This window comes from Cryptotermes secundus, unplaced genomic scaffold, assembly GCF_002891405.2.
Source record: "Cryptotermes secundus unplaced genomic scaffold, Csec_1.0 scaffold92, whole genome shotgun sequence".
NCBI classification, from domain to species: domain Eukaryota; kingdom Metazoa; phylum Arthropoda; class Insecta; order Blattodea; family Kalotermitidae; genus Cryptotermes; species Cryptotermes secundus.
This window is the reverse complement of record NW_019728498.1, coordinates 1,378,063-1,395,172: the sequence shown is the minus strand read 5'-3', so window position 1 is coordinate 1,395,172 and position 17,110 is coordinate 1,378,063. Positions and strand designations below refer to the sequence as shown.

The window sequence follows — 17,110 nt, the reverse complement described above, 5'->3', positions numbered from 1 at the left end:
GAAAACCGCTGAAGACACAGCAGACTGAGAAGACTTAGTGCGTGCTGTAATGAAATTCAGAGTGTGTATTAGGAATAGCGCTATAGATACTTGTAGTTACGTTCTGCGAGATTCAATAAATCAAATTACCAATTAAATCCCCATGTATATTCACTCATACAAGTGACAATATTATATAAGTTTAGGAAAATAATCATCAATATACAGCCATTGCAGAAAATACGTTTGAATTACACGACCTCTGTGGCAACAGTTAAATCCACATCAATTGAAACCAAATGTATTATAACGAGTTACGCCAATCGAAATTACTGTCAGGCTTCATTTATGTGATGCCACCTACAAACATCTCTGGTCCCACGTCTTACATATGGTTAACCCAATTGCTCATTTTAATAGGCATAATATAGGTTGTACACTGAGAGCTCATAGCTCATTGTTGCTGAGTGTTGTGATATGAAATGCTGACGCTTGGATACGCATGGCTTCAGAGTTATGAGGAATATTAAATAAAACTGAAGGAATAAAACACGAAGAAGTAGAAACGTAATGAAATATTTTGAACCCAAACTCTTTTGGGTAATAAAACGCAGAATCTAGCACAAAATGAGACCGCAAATGCAATATAAAATGTGGTCCAGCCCAACATTCCAAGTCTTATAATATATATATTCATGTCTAGGGCTGTAAATTTGAGAATAGGGGTCTTTTATTGTGTTAAATGAGAATATATTTATTTTAGTTTGTCAGTGACAGCGAATTAAAATACTCCCAGGACCAACACCCCATATATTTTACTCTCCTTTTCTGCAGTCTTCTGCTCTGCTCATAAATAAATTGCGGCTGAAATGAACGATTTTCCAAATCTTCTGTAGTGCTGATTCCTTGAAGAAAGAATTTTGAATTTTAATACATTCAGTTCAGTGACTTCTGTACTCTGAAAATGTAGCACTGTGCTCCCTTTCTTGGAGAAAATTTTGCATTCTATAAATTATTATTTTAAAAATTTATTTATTTTTTCACGGATTAGCAGCGCGAAACTGCATGGATTTCTATGTCTTAAAGCTTCTCTTCTCGATAACAAAAACCCATGCACTACATTTGTCTTCATCTGTGTCTTATAACGGTAAGAGAATTAAAATTATGTTCACGCACATAGGGGAATGTAACTCTTTTATGAAGACAAATATTTTATTAGGTAAGTCTGTATACCTACAAGTCGAGTCGTTTTTGACATTGTCTGTAGTTCTTTATTTATTTTTCACTCTGAAGTGGACGTTATAGCTGTTTCAATCTCTTAATCGTATTGATTTTGTGTCAACATAATGAACTGAGTGATGGCCAATATTGTAGTCGTTTGCTATGGAACTTTTATGGCTGTATTTGTAGTACTACTCTGGATTAATAAGACATTCCGATATCACAATTGACGTTTTGTTCGTATTTATTTTCTGTAGGTTACGACTTATCTTCAATATTGAAATCGCAATTCACTTACAAGAAAACACTGACGAGACAAAAGACAGTTAGCGAATAATATTTTTTTTCAGCATCCTGTAGCACTATGTATAAATTTGAATACTGAAGAATGCCGTCTTCTGAGATGTGGCTGCAGCCACTTGCTCACGTTGGTTCCTCGCTCGCGGATGGAGGCGATACATTCCTCCGAAACGTCGGTTTACACGATATCTACACGATATTCTTCAGTCACCGCCAGGAAAGCCTCAAATGTTACATGTTTGAATGCTATTCTGATTCTTATCCTTGTGCAGTTCAATTGGAATCCGTCATGTTTCGATGTCTCTTCTTTCTGCTTTGTTTCAAATCATGTTTTGGCCTAACTGACCATAATCAGATTTACAGGCGTGTTTAAGGAGTCTGCTCTGCTTACCTTTTGATATATTCAACGCTTCTATATGTTTTATTCAGGTTATGTTACGCCATGGCTTTGTATCTGATTACATGTTTGGTTTCTGTTCTTGAATATATTTCTGACTTCGTCGACAAGCGGCGGTCGCTCGGTCGGTATAGTTCGCTTCCGGGTTGAGGAGAATATTTGGATCAAAGAGAGATGAAATCACAGGAGGTTGGAGAAAACTGCACAATGAGGAGCTTCATAACTTGTACTCTTCTCCAAGTATAATTAGAATGATCAAGTCAAGGATGATGAGGTGGGCAGGTCATGTAGCACGAATGGGGGAGACGAGGATTGCGTATAGGATATTTGTGGGAAAGCCAGAAGGAAAGAGACCACAGGGAACACCAAGGCGTAGGTGGGTGGACAATATTAGATAGGATGGGATGGGATGGATTGGATAAATCTGGCTCAGGATAGGGACCAGTGGAGGGCTCTTGTGAACACGGTGATGAACCTTCGGGTTCCATAAAATGCTGGGAAGTTCTTGAGTAGCTGCAGAATTGGCGGCTCCTCAAGAAGGGCTCAGCTCCATGAGTAAGTAAGTAAGTGTATCAGCTCTGCGTGGTTTCTGTGTGTTTTCCGTGTCTAATACATCGCACTTTGTCATGTACAACAGAGAGAAATTCAGATAAGCTTTATCCTGACATTCATTTAAGCAAACAACAGACTATTTCACACCATATGATTTTCTTACCTGTATTAGTAATTATAGACGGAGTTTGGGGGGATGAATATATTTATTGAACCCTCACAGGTCGTAACTACAAATAATTATAATAGTCTCGCTGGTTTACACACTCTAAAGATTACTGTAACTACAGCGCACGAAATAAAATCTTCATTGTCTGCCTTCGCTAGTCGTTGCTTAGTAACGAAACTTAGCTAGTTAACACTCTGGAGCTGAACAATCTATTATTGAACTGCCTTCTGAATTATATTACGAAGGAAATCGTTCTTCTCTGCGCGGTTCCTTATGTAGTCTAGCGCGTATCCATGGAATTTTTTTAATCTTCATTGACACGAAAACACATTTTAGCGAGCCGTTGGCTAGCAATGGACTTTCACTCTAACTTCACTATTCCGGCTTTCAGGCGTCATGACAAGTTGAATCTTCGTTGATGCGAGAACACATTTTAACTAGCCATTGATTAGCAATGGACATTCGATTATTTTGGCTTTCAGGAATCATGCCACAGTATTTTGAAACATGATCAGTAGAGTATGCTCTGTTGGAAGGGAACATATTTGTATGCTAACAAAGTTAGTTGCTGATTCTGTGATGATTAAGGTGAGTGTTTTCCGCCTTTCTTGCCACTCTGTATTTTTGTAGTATTATGCGTCAGATTACACAACGAGTAAGCCATGTTTCATGTTTTCTGCAGCATGGGGATCCATCTTGTGCATGTCAGTTTTGCTGCTGCAGAAGTTGCTAAACGTTTTCCTCGACTACTTGGTCGTTACGCGTGTATAGATCACGCTCCGCTGGTTGCAAGGGGATGTTTGCTCGCGTTCTTAGGAAAAAAAAAGCCGCTTCTCTTGCTGCTGTTACTGATAAATTGAATTGGCGAGGAGGCGGTTCGCGATTGAAATGGAAAAGTTCAAAGAATTTCTTGATTGTGCAAAGTTTGTCACAAATACGCACTTATTCCATTCAACCTGCATCCATGTAAGAGCAAAATTGATAAAAGAGAAGCATGCGTTGATGCATATGTATTCCACTTCCTGTTAAGGAATTAATATATAAAATATATAATATATAAAAAAAAACACATTATTGTACACTGCCCTTTTATTTATTTTTTTATGTTAATGCTATTTTTATGTGGTATTAAATTTGATACAATGATAATCGAGTATAATTTGTAAGGAATAGCTGGGTTACAAATCCATCACTTACTTTATAAAGCCTATACTACCTCGTTTGTAGACTAGTACTAAAAATCTAACATAAAAGAACTTCCCAATCTTTCTGGGCATTTGATATAGAATAGAGATATATAGTTTCAACATTTCTGTGTATTGGTTTTCTTGCATTCCTATACCACGAGATATTTCTGTAAACAGATTTTTATTGGGTATTATAGGCTATTGGAAAGAGAAAGCTATTGGATTCTTTGTAGAAAACCTAATACTTTATGCCCATGTTAGCCGTTCAGGAATGCCAACTTATATCTTATTTGAAGGATTAAATCACATTTGTAGTTAGTTCCTGGACGTTAAAATATTTCAGGAAAGGGAAAGCATAAGTTCCTTGAGCTATACATTTTACGTTTTGACAAATATTGCCATATGTTAGCGCACAATGTAGAACCAGTTCCAAAATCAAATTAACCGACAGACTGTCTTTAAATATAAAAAATCTATGTTGTAAGAACTAGGGATCAACACCACCGATACAAGTGCAATTGAAACCTTGATCCTACCCATTTCCTTAATATTGTCTACTTAGGTTTCAGAGCCAAAATCTAGATGTATATGCATATATTTTTCATTCTAGGAAAGTTTCTGTTTTATCACGTAATTATTTTTAAAACAAAATTCAATTTAAACATGAGGAGAATATTGGGATTTCAGAGAGAAGAAGTGATAAGAGGCTCGAGAAGATGGAGCTGTGAGGAGATTCATAATTCATGTTCGTAACAGGCCGCTCAAAGCGAGGGGACGAGGCCGATGGAACATTTACCGGTAACATACATGGGATTAGAAATGCGTAAGAAAATGAGGTCTGAATACGTGAAAGGAAACACCGATATTAAAACGCTCATCACTGAAATAAGTTAGGTAAAAGTTAATCATTAGGTAATTAATTATATTTCTCACAGATTTTGTCTCCAATTGGTCTAAATATTTTGTTTCTTTCATAGTTTTAAAACATATTTAAATCACTTTGGTCATATCAGAGGAAGACTGTTAGTAACAGGATACTAATTATTCAGATGCACCAAACAGTAGTAGAAATATGATTTACGAAGACGTTCTTTGAACCAGTATTATTTTTTTTTTCATAATTTGTCACATTCATAATATACATGAGAAAGAATTACGACCTGAGATATTAACCGATTTACGTGTTTTCGGCCCCCTGGTTAAAAAATGGTTTCTGCTATGCCGTCTCTGTGTGTGTTTGTTTGTATGTCTGTGTATATATATATATATATGAAAGATAATGGGACAATCTTCACAATAATAGTTCTGAAAAAGACAAGTGTTGATACAGTAGTGTCTCTTTGCCTCTTTAAGAGCTACTGTTATGTAGACCGTCCCATTATATATCTTTCGTATGACACACAGCAGGATGCATACTACAAAGATAATGTGTGTATAGACGAGTATATACTATGTATGTATATATTGTGACATGTTGACCCCTACCTCCCCAGCGGTACGTGGCGGTAACGTAACGCTCGCGTTCTTACGGTAATAGGCGAGTTCCCGCCCCGCCACTCCCCTCCGCGGTGACGTCACCGAGGGATATCGCGGTCGCTAGGCAACGCGAGTCAACAGCGACGACGTTACGATAGTAACAGCGGTTACCTCCGCTAGCGTTACATAGCAACACAGCGCCAGGCAAAAAGGGTGCCTATTACGTGGCCGTTTTCCCGTACTGTCCGATCGAGGCTACATACGGAGCAGCGAAGGCTATTCACGTTCAGTTCTAGTGTGGCTACCGCAGAGTTGTACTGAGTCAGTCAGCGAGTCCTGGACCTATCGTCGAGTTAGCCAGCAACTAGTCAGTTGTATTGTGGCATTTTTCAGTGTACTAATTGTGATACTGCAGATAGCAGTAATCGTAAATCTGTAATTTGGGTGATTGTAAGAGCGAATGTGAAATAAAAGTCGCTACATCGAATACATCGAGAATTTATTTGTCGCGATATACCCCCCGATACGCGACAATATGTATGTATGTACGCATGTATGTACGCGTCACTGGTGCTGGAACTTTTGGACGCGTTTTATTATTGTCGGTATATAGGAGTTTATTTATCTCAGGTCGATTCCTTGTGAATACGGATATTCTAGCTCCAGAAATATGGACTCCTAAAATGGGCGTAAAACATAAAATGACAATTTTCTTAAAAAACAAGTCTAACAATTTTGAATCAATCTCAGTATTTATTTGAGACTACATCCACAAATAAATCTGAATATGTGATATATTCAACAAATATCATTACGCGCGCTAGGGCCCCAAGAACCAATTGTCAGTTTCCTGGAAACCTACTTTACCGGCCTTATTTAGTGATTATTCTGAACTCAGTACCGAACAGTGGTCTAGTGATAAAAAATCGATTTCTTTTCTAAGGTCGTATTCGAGATTAGTCGAATATGACAAAGTATGTGCAAATTGTTGCGCCACAGCCCCTCCGACAGTAGAAAGGGAGTGAGGAGTAGTAGTCAGCCCCTTCCTCTCGTAGAAGAAGAGACCCCATTTCAAAACACATAAAATTCTGGAAAGAACAAAAATATGGTCATTGGGTCTCGACGGGGCCCGAAAGCAAGATTGAATTTGCTGACGAGGACCTGCAACAATTTACAGCTCTCCTCTGCTCTCTTTGATTGATTTGAGTTTCTCATACCAAAGGGCGACAACCGAACTATATGATGGATCCTTATTCCACTTTAGCACAAATATAGGGATTTCACTGCTGAAGGTTGAACAGGATATTGGATAATGTCCAGAAACACAGAAATGGTACAGAAAGGTTGAGTTGTATTCCATAAAGTTATTCATTATCATTTATCATATGCCATCAATTACAACACATTTAGTATGGCTGTTTATCTGACACGCTTCGACATTTACAACATCATTTTCAGGGTTATATATTTTTATGTTATATTTATGTCACATAGGTCATGATCTGTTATCACCACTACTGAAGATTCTAAACATTTGTATCAAGGGCACAGACTACATAAATGAGGACCTAAAATATCTAACCCTACTTACTATCTCTTTATCGTAAAAAGATTTGGAAATTACAGCGTTCTTACACGCGTTATTCCGAGTCTGGTGGAATTTGCATTTTAACGCTTGGGATGGTTGTAGTCTACTTTCGTATAAAAGACTGCAGTTTCTAACATACCCATCATTTTTAATGTCGTACAATTTAAAATGTGGTAAAAAAAATTCAAATTATAAGTCCCTGTCGTATTATTACGGTTCAAGCGTACCTAGATATTATAAACAAATCTTGCGGCTACTGGCCCTTCCCCTGCTATTGCCACACGAGCCTGGACCAGCCCCCTTGGCACTGGATGCATTTGTTATAATTACAGCCACTAAAACCTAAATCCCATTCTGCAGACTTTTTATATCTTGACCTCATAACGTACAGCCTGCCGGGTAATTAGTGTTCTAAGCATTTACTGTTGTGGCTTAACAACGAACATACATATCATATAGGTTACATCATATTATTTTTGGCAGCAGACTATGCAACTAGCAGATTGACCATAATGAACGTAATTTATTATTCTCCTCCATATGTCATTCAAATATATTTCTAAATAAAATATATTATTTCAGTATTTTGTGATATAACGCCGTATAGTTCGTTGAAAGTTAACAGACGTTTCGGAGGAGTATGTCGCTTCCAGCGCAATTAGATTTGCTTCGTATCTACTTCATGCTGGTTTCCTTCTTGACGTATTTTTCGACCTTGAAGAAGGAGACAGCATGTCCCTCCGAAACGTGGATTGACTTTCAACGGACTGTGCCATAAGATGGAACTCTTCGTAGCCACTGCCGTATGAACCTCAAAGCCTACAATATTATGAAATTCAGGAATATTCACGACAATCGCACTGGTCTCTCCAACCAAAGCGCATGCGTCTTGGAGAGGTTTAAGATAGATATAACTATTTCTAATTCAGCTCTGAACATTTATATATTTATTAGCAATCAGAATTAAATATATTCTTTAAGTTAATTTGCTAATCTAAACACCGTCCTTGTGTGCTTATTGTATCGTGATGAGGGCTCCTCCATGAGAGATCCTCTTCAACCATCAAGTGGATCTCCTGCCCATAATTTCTTTAATCTTCTTCGTTGTTGTCACGGCCAGGTGGCTAGCATTCCCGCTTTACATTCGGGAGGTAATGTGTTCAGATCTTGGTCTGGAGAATGTGTGTCCTCAGTAGCAGTTTTCGCAAGTTCATCCAAGCCCTGAAAGAAAAATGTTGAAATAGAACATTAAAATAGGCAACTGTCGATTTCACATCTTTTATAAACCAACGTAATTTCTCTGGAGCTGTAACAGGAAAGCTGTATACGCGTTCTCTTAGGATACAGATTGTGATAACTGAAAATATCTTTGTAAATTAGAACATAGGGTGTCCGGATGAAAGGTATAAAAAATCTCGGAAACTAATTTTCATACACGTATCCGGTTTATGACATCGGAAAGGAAAATTCTGTAAGTTTTTTTTTTTTTTGTATCCAGCTTACCCGCATACGCCTCCACATTTTTGCCACCATGTTAGGAATCACCTGGACAGAGAGATGGCTGGGATATGAATTGGCACAGGTGGACCAGTCGCTTGGCCTCCTAGGTCGCCACAGTGGATTTTTTCTTGTGGAGTTATGTGAAGAACATAGTCTACCAGGTTAAGATCAACGATCTTCAACACCTGAAAGCCCACATAAGTGACGCTGTGGCTACGGTAACACTAAACATGCTTGAAGTCTTGATATATATCGTGCCCCCAAGGGAGCCCACATTTAAATTTACTGAGAAAGTTACATACGCAGAAAAACACTTTGATATTTTTCCTTTGTAATGGTGTAACCCGTTAATTTATATAATAAATTCTTTGTGAAATACAGTGATTTTATTTTGGATACCTTTTATCCTGAAACCTTGTATTTGTGAACGATGGATCGGGAGGAAAGAAGCAAAAATAAGTGATAAGATTATAAGTGGTAAATTGGGAAGAATATAGGGGCTGCTGCCCAGGGTACCTTTCGATAGATGCGGAAAAAGAAATACGTAGGAGAACCAAAAATTAAACTAGGTAAACTCTGAAAAACTGCTCTTGGAATCCTGTGTGGAGGATCATGTAAGAACCCAAACATCTCCGTTAATTACTAATGTAACTGCTACTGTCTCATAGGAATTATTGTTATTTAGATGTCTCTCAATCTCTTGACATATTCAAATGTTATTCGGAATCCTATGTGGATCAGAAATATTAATCTTTCTGTTCCCTCTCTCAAAAACTAAACCACTCTAATTAGCTGCATAGAAAATGGTTTTGTCTGGTCGACTCCATGATGACGACTCTGCAGCAGACGGAAGGTGAATAAATACTGAAGTCTCTCTATGAAGCACGGGCTCTGAGAATACACACTGAGTTGTGATTAGTGATCGGTGGGGCTCGCAATGTCCTCTGTACTACTTCCCGTGCATACCGGTCTCTACAGGGAGAATATTATATTCGAAACGGTCAAAACAGACGTCATATTCAACCCTTAAAAGTTTAAGTGTTGTAAGATTGTTGCTAAATAAATTCCACGGGATGTAAATTTACTAGAATTATTGAATTAAAGTGTAGATACACGAAAATTAACAAATTATATAATAAGTAGTAATTTAGGAAATGTATACATAGTGTAACAGTTCTGGAGCGTTCTCTGCCTTTTGTATCGATGATCAAAAGAATTGCAGAAAACATACATAGGACATGAATTATATCGTATTTTTCTGAACAATATTTTTCTGGAATACTGTTTGCTTCGATAAGTATTAATTACATGCGCGCAGAATTAATGTAGATTCTCACATAAGCTGTCCGTTATTTTGTTCAATTTTAACGGCAGTCGGAATTTATTTTCACATGTCCGTGAAAATCCTTTTTATTTAATTTAATACCAATTCGTTTGGCGATTCTCGTGCTGTACATGCAGACAGACAGACAGACATGGCGAAGCAAATAGTATTCTTGCTGCTTTCCTTTCCGAAGACGTCTCCCCCATGCTACCAACTACGAGTAATTAAGCATACAACCCGCATTCTCCAACCTAACAACGAGTACCGTGTGATCTTTGCCTGAGGCGAAGAGGCAGGAGGGTCAGCTCTGTGTGAAGAACCTCGAATTGGATCGTGTGACACTTTCTTTCTACTCCTTCCCCGTGTACCCTTCGTGGCATAGTGGTGTTTATGCACAGGGGCAACATTACTACTGCATTAATTACCTATATGTGTCGCAGCTCATAACGGATGTACATTATTCTCCACAATATTGTGAATAAATGTACTAAAATAGCAAATTGCAAATAAATTGAGTAATTGCAGCTGTAGATTAAATCTTTAAGAGTAATGAGCGCGCTAAAAGACTCACGTCCTTCTTTGAGATGTGAACGCACGAATTTTGTCAGCGGTGCTCAGTAATAACGCACAAAACTGGCGATCTGGTCATCCTACGGTGATTCTAAACTGGAAATAGTTTGAGTGACAACTCCATCCAACGATTTCGGGTGATGGTGTGCTGCGTGCCCCATAACCGCTCTCGAGACAGAGAGCTCCCGCCGGTTTTCCAAAATCAATGTTACAGCTCATAGGAAAGGAATTTACGCACCGGAATATTATGTTTTTCCTTTCATTAGATAGTATCCTGTATGAAATAGATGAGATCAATAGATGATAGATGAGTATAGATGAGTATCAACACAAAATCATTTTGGTTATTATCAGTTGTCATTTCAGATTCTGAAATAGGGATAACATTTTGAAGCACTGTTATTTTCACCGTGGAATGTGTTTCATTTTAACATTGCCAGCGAAATGAAACATTTCTCGTCTTTTAGAATTTTGTACAGATTTGTTGACTTTAAACAGTGCAGATAGCGACTAACAAAAAAAAAATTATGTTAGAAAAGTACGGAATTGAAAGGGTGGATAGAGACATATATTTCAGGCTTGTTATTTCCATGCTTCTCAATTTTTCAATAACGCAGTAATTGAGGTTATACGGTGCATCTGAAAGGGCAGAAAACGTCTGAACTCTAACCGCTCAAGCGAACGTCCTGTCTACACATGTGTACGTTTTGCTTACCTACGGAAACCTGACCTCACCAACTTCTGGGATGCAGTGTACACAATGTGACTGCCGCTTGTACATCATGGGAACAGGATTGTAGCTACAGATGCATCGCCTAGAGAGACAGCGTCAAGCTGACGCAGCTTATACTCTTCCTCTTGTTTACGCTTATCACGTATGCCTGCAGTGTACATCAACTACCAGTTCTCTTAAAACACACAATTCTCTCTCATACACGTTTCATGTTAAATCCCAGAGCCGAAATCTACGTGACATAATCTTGGTTTTTCCTCTGACGAGTGTGACTTATATTCTAGTGGTGCCAGTTTAGAAATTTGAATGGGGAATATGTTATTATAATTCTTGGTTTTCTTTTTAGATTTACTTCCTTTTTCCTGACAGTTTTTTAAGTAGACCATGGCCTCTTTGTCACTCGTCTCTCCCGATTCGCCGTTCCTAACATTCTTACATTTCACTCGAGTATCCGCATTCTCACACTTGATAGAATTTGACTAAATGATATACAATCGTCATCATGTATTTGCACTCTGAATCATCACAGGTACGTGTATTAGCTTCCTTCCTTCACGATCAGAATTTATTGCATAATTCCGTGTCTCTTCCAATTCCTTATTCAGAGAACATACTACCTTTCGACGCCATATTGTAGCCTAAGTTGCTGACAATGTCTTCAATAAATCGTGAACAGAATATGACGGCATAAGCTATACCCGATTTAACATACGCTCTTGTAGCAGACCTGAAGTGTTAATAATTAAACATCAACGCATTTTATTAATTTATTCACATATTTTATTTTATTTTATGCATTCTCTTTATAAGGAAATACAGTGTTATATCACCTCTGTGTGTCTCCTGTCTGTCATGACATCTCAACAAACTGACTGATATTCACAAAACGGAGTACAAGGAAATAATTAAATAATTTTTCTGGGGAGTAAAGCGCGGTCGGCGCGTAAGGCTGACAACCTTACCGCCATCTGTGAGCCGATTGTCTAGATAATGTGGGACCCTCAACGTCTCCCAACCCTACGGGCCTTCACGGCCTGTTCCAGGGATAGCTTTATTTTTACTTTTTTTTACGAACGTCAATAGTTCCACTTGATGAAGGGTTTTAAAATTCCGTGTGATAATATATCATCTTAGTATAAGTTGTTCTTGTGAAGGAATTTTCTTTGATAAGATTTGAGCTTCTCACGATGGTGACTGTGAGGATTAATGTAATCTGAGCTGTGACTATGTATTCTGGTAGATATTTACCGACGTTTCGGAGAAACGTGCTGTCGCTATTCTTAAAACAAAAAATGGAGAAAGAAGGGACATAAATTTACTACTGTCCTCTGCAGATATAGGCAGCACATTCTTCTCAAAAGTTTGTAAACATATATCAGACCAAACGGCGTCACCTTCCAGAACAGAGTAATCTTCATATTCTGTTTTTAGGCTATAATTAATCATAATGTCTGCCTTGTCTTAGGTCCTCATTTAGCTTTTAGATGGATGTACGTAATAATGAACGCATATGAAAAATTATATGGAGATAGATCAAAAACATATCCGAACATTTTTTAAGAAATATATTTTATATGTTAAAAATTACAGACCATATCGAAGGCACGTAGACTCAGTCTGCAGGTTTTTATTAAAATTATTCACAAAATTGATCAGTGGACTGTAAAATCGTTAATCATTTCACTTTCTATCTTCGCCAAAAAGTATTGAAATATTTGAAGGAACGTAGGCATCGCAAGTTTTTCAGAAAACTTATTTTAATTACAAGACTTCATATCTGCAGTAGATTCAGTCTTCTTCTGTCAACGAAGTCTTTTCCTTGGGTGACATGTTGAGAAACTCCGTCTCAGTCGGATCCTTCTTGCGTCCCTCTTCTTTCAGCTTCATAACGTACTTCTGGAGAAATGGGGCAAACAGGTAAGGGTTCAGATCTTGAGGATCGGTTGGTTTCGTTAGCAGACTAACGACCATTCCAACTACTAGCAGTATGAATGACCCAAGCATGGTGTAGTACATGAAGGAGATGCGGAACAAGACGAAAGCTCCTTCAGGTGGAGACCTGTGAGACAAGAATCGTGTTGTATTAGTAAACTGTTATTAGGAGATTCTGCTACTGAATTCTCTGAACGTTTCGTAAAGAAGGAAATATGTCCATTAAGTTATTTTTATATTTCCATCTCTTTAAGAACGTGTTATGAACATTAATTGAAATTATTTAGCTTGGATTTTACTTAATTATAAATAACAAAATACATGTAAGATTTGAGGCTTTCACGGCGGTGACTATGAAGAAAGCAGTCTTCTGGGATTTGGCACCGTGTATATGTGGTGTTAACCGACAGTCTGCTTTTACCGGTTCTCATGGTCTCTTCGCTTTGCAGATTTCTTATATTTTTTCTTCTACTCTGAAGATGGAGGCGATACGTTCCTCCGAAACGTCGGTTAACACCACATATACTCGGTGCCAAATCCAAGAAGACTGCTTTCTTCAACAAAATACATGTATTATTTTGTTTTTAGCGCATTCAAAGGCTTTACCTGAAAATCAGATCAAGTTATGTTTTTATTTTTAACTTCGAGGGATGATGTGAGACTGAGTCAACTTGGTATATCTGCCGCTAATTAGCCTGTTGTACCAGCGCCAGATGACAGGTGAGTATGGATCATCGGGTGAAATGAGAACTGGATGGCGAAACCAAAGTACTCGAGAAAATCTGCCCTATTGTCACTTCGTCCAACACAAATCCCACATGATCCGACTTGAGATCGAACCAGGGCCAACGCGGTAGGAAGCCGGCTACTAGCTGTCTGAGCTATGGCACGGCTATTTAATTAAGAGTAGGCTCTTGAGACTCAAAGGACGTGGAAGAAAGCAGTTCTGGATTAATTTGTGACAGCATTTCAGGATTTGTCTTCAGGATGTGAGGCGAATCGGACAAGACCTTAGTCAGGAGAGTCGCTGTGTAGACCGAGATCAGAACCAGCAGCTCCGGTTAAAAAGCGGGAGTGTTAGTCGACCGAGATGTTAGTTTCAGTGCATTTAGTTTACAGCTGTTACTGCTGACTGCTTTACCTATAACGGTGTGTGAATTTTGAGAATACTTCTTATAGTAGTGTGCAAATTATTTGGGACAGGCACTCGAAATAAAGTGCTGTTGGTTGCAGATAGTCAAAACCGGGTTGTTTACCTCGGGTTTTGTTAAAGAGTGACCTTGAAGAATAGGAACCTGTGTGCAAACCGGTTCTGACTGATTCTGACGGGAAAGGTTGTCGCTTCATCAGTTGACAAGTTTTGTCTTCCACAAATGTGTGTTGATTTTGAACGCTGGGATAATTTTTGTTTGTGTGAAAATGAGCAATACTCCGAAGATAAGGGAAAAAACATATCAATGACTGTGAAAATCACTGCCTCTGTTTTGGTGTGGGAAGATCGAATGTGTCAAGAATTCTCTGTGCATATCAGGATTCCAGATCACTCTTTCAAAACAGAAAAGGAAAATGCAGAAGAAAGCGAAAAGCCACCCCTGAAACTAATCAGCTTTTCCTGTTGCGAAGCAGTAGGTTACATCCAACAATGACAAGGAAGGACCTTCAAAGAGATGTATTGGCTTCAGGAATTGACACTGATGCTTCAGCTGTACGGCGTAGGCTTCTTGAAGTTGGGCGGAAGGTAAGAAAACCAATCAAATAGCAACTGTTGACACCTGCTATGAAGCAGAAACGGTTAGCATGCGCAGATATGTACAGATCGTGGACAACTGATGACTGGAAGGAAGTGGCTTTCAGTGATGAATCACATTTTTTGTTCAAGGTTGCAGAGCAAATGTTGTCAGAAGAAGCAGTTCTAAAAAATGTTTTTGGGCGTTTTCACTTCAAGCGGTCCTGGGAGTCTAGTTTCAGTTGATGGCATGATGAATTTATCAAGGTACATCGAAATCCTTAAAAGAAGAATTTTACTCTTCCTGCAGATCTTTGCAGATGGTAAGGGGACATTTTAACACGACCTTGCGCCATGCCACAACTCAGAAAAAGTGATCTTATGGGTTATGTCTAAGGGCAGTACATGCACCCGGAAAGTTGATAATCTACAGGACCATACGTTGTCTTCACCGAGGAGAAAATGTTGTATTATATTTGTATCTGCAGTAGAGCAGTAAAAACCACATATACTAAATAAGAAAAGACATATGGATAACGGTCTGTGCTCGGAATTGTAGACCATATCCTGTAATATAGATAAACATTCCGAATGAGTAGAGGTTGAACTACTTATTAGATAAATTAAATTTTATTTGTTATTTTTATTGGCCTGTGAAAATTTCGAGGCTTAATGACCCCCAAAGAAAGCATGAATTGCCCTACCACGACAAATACTTGTGTCCAGGTTCTAGAGGCCGACAATGCAGCTTTTATTTTGTGGTTTTCCCTCGGCCTCTGAAAAATAATATTGGGACATTTTCCTCAGTCACTTCCCCATAATTTCAACACATATTGCATTAACATTAACATCTGCATAATCATCTCGAAAGACACTTGAAGGAAGGTGGATCTGTAGACAAACACAGAAATATTTTCAAGTAGCAGAGTTCAAGATATTTGCATAGTGTTAATTAATGAAATAAGAATCTGTAACACTTACTCTACGGGGTTTACTGTTGGTATAGTATCGTTCGAGGAGCTGCACCCCTCAATAGATGTGGAAAGTGTCTTATGCTTTATATTGCCGGTAGCAATTGCATTCTGGGCTCCCACTGCAATCCAGCTAAGAGTCAGCAAGCTGACAATAGCTCCTGTCAGCGCTCCCTAACAGCAGATATAAGTCTCATTGAGTTACTGAAATCAAAACTTATAAAACAAAATCTGCAAGGAGGAATGACACTAGGGCAAATGTCAATACAAACATGGAAGGAATTCACAGTGAAGTGTTTTGTCCTCATTAATGATGGATGGATTAAGGACGAGGTTTAAGGAGCATGTCTATAAATTTACTTACTTATGGAGCTGAGCCTTTCTTGAGGAGAAGCCAAATCTGCAGCTACTCAAGAATTTCCCAGCATTTTATGGAACCCGAAAGTTCATTACCTTGTTCACAAGAGCTCTCCATTAGTCCATATCCTGAGCCAGCTCAATCCGATCCATACCATCCCATCCTATCTCTCTAAGATCCAGTTTAATATTGTCCACCCACCTACGCCTTGGCCTTCCCTGCGGTCTCTTTCCTTCTGGCTTTCCCAACAATATCCTCCCCCATTCTGGCTACATGTCCTTTCCATCTCATTCTCCTTGACTTAATCATTCTAATTATACTTGGTGAAGAGTACAAGTTATGAAGCTCCTCATTATGCAGTTTTCTCCAACCTCCTGTCACTTCATCCCTCTTCGGTCCAAATATTCTCAACACCCTGTTCTCAGACACACTCAGTCTATGTCCCTCCCTTAATGCATGCCTATTAATACTATATTTTATTACATACATTTACGAATAAGTTCTTAATAATTCCATGGAACATAGCCCTTCAATAGCTAATATTCGCTCAGTCATAAAAGTGCCCTTGCTTCTGAAGAAGCTGTTGTCATCACCGTGTCCCCATGAGTTCGCTGGTGAGTTCTGTCCCAAATCAGATCATTCCATTCGCAGTGTTCCGTCTCCTTTCTTCCAGACGGAGTAGAGTCTATATTGACGTAAATATTGCTCTTTTCGGCTAAAGAAGCATCCTCATTTAATTTTTGCCAAACCGATTTTGCAACTAAACTCTTTTATGTTTGTATAATTTATTTCATGAACGAGTAAGCTTAATTTTACATGCTTCTGATGGTATGCTAATGTGATAATTTTACATGCTTCTGATGGTACTGATATGTGGTAATTTTACGAGTACATGCTTGTGATGGTATTGATATGTGATGATTTTACATGCTTCTGATGGTATTGATATGTGATGATTTTACATGCTTCTAATGGTGTGCTAATGTGATAATTTTATATGCTTGTGATGGTATTGATATGTGATGATTTTACATGCTTGTGATGGTATTGATATGTGATGATTTTACATGCTACTGATGGTATTGATGTGTGATGATTTTACATGCGTCTGGTGGTATTGATATGTG

General features: G+C 38.4%; 2 protein-coding genes across 5 annotated transcripts in view; one reads left to right on the top strand and one right to left on the bottom strand.

Moving 5' to 3' along the window:
• LOC111865142 (lachesin-like) overlaps nucleotides 1–17,110 on the top strand; it is an 801,402-nt gene that overhangs the window by 502,526 nt on the left and 281,766 nt on the right. The window lies entirely within an intron of this gene.
• Nucleotides 12,545–17,110, bottom strand: part of LOC111865136 (sodium-coupled monocarboxylate transporter 2) — a 29,536-nt gene continuing 24,970 nt past the window's right edge. For all 4 annotated transcript variants that reach the window (XM_023852897.2, XM_023852894.2, XM_023852895.2 and 1 more), the window contains exons 12-13: nucleotides 15,636–15,799; nucleotides 12,545–13,055 (exon numbers count right to left, since the gene is read on the bottom strand). In XM_023852897.2, the coding sequence (XP_023708665.1) occupies nucleotides 12,785–13,055; nucleotides 15,636–15,799 (435 nt within the window). In that variant the 3' untranslated portion in view covers nucleotides 12,545–12,784. The remainder of the gene's footprint in view (nucleotides 13,056–15,635; nucleotides 15,800–17,110) is intronic.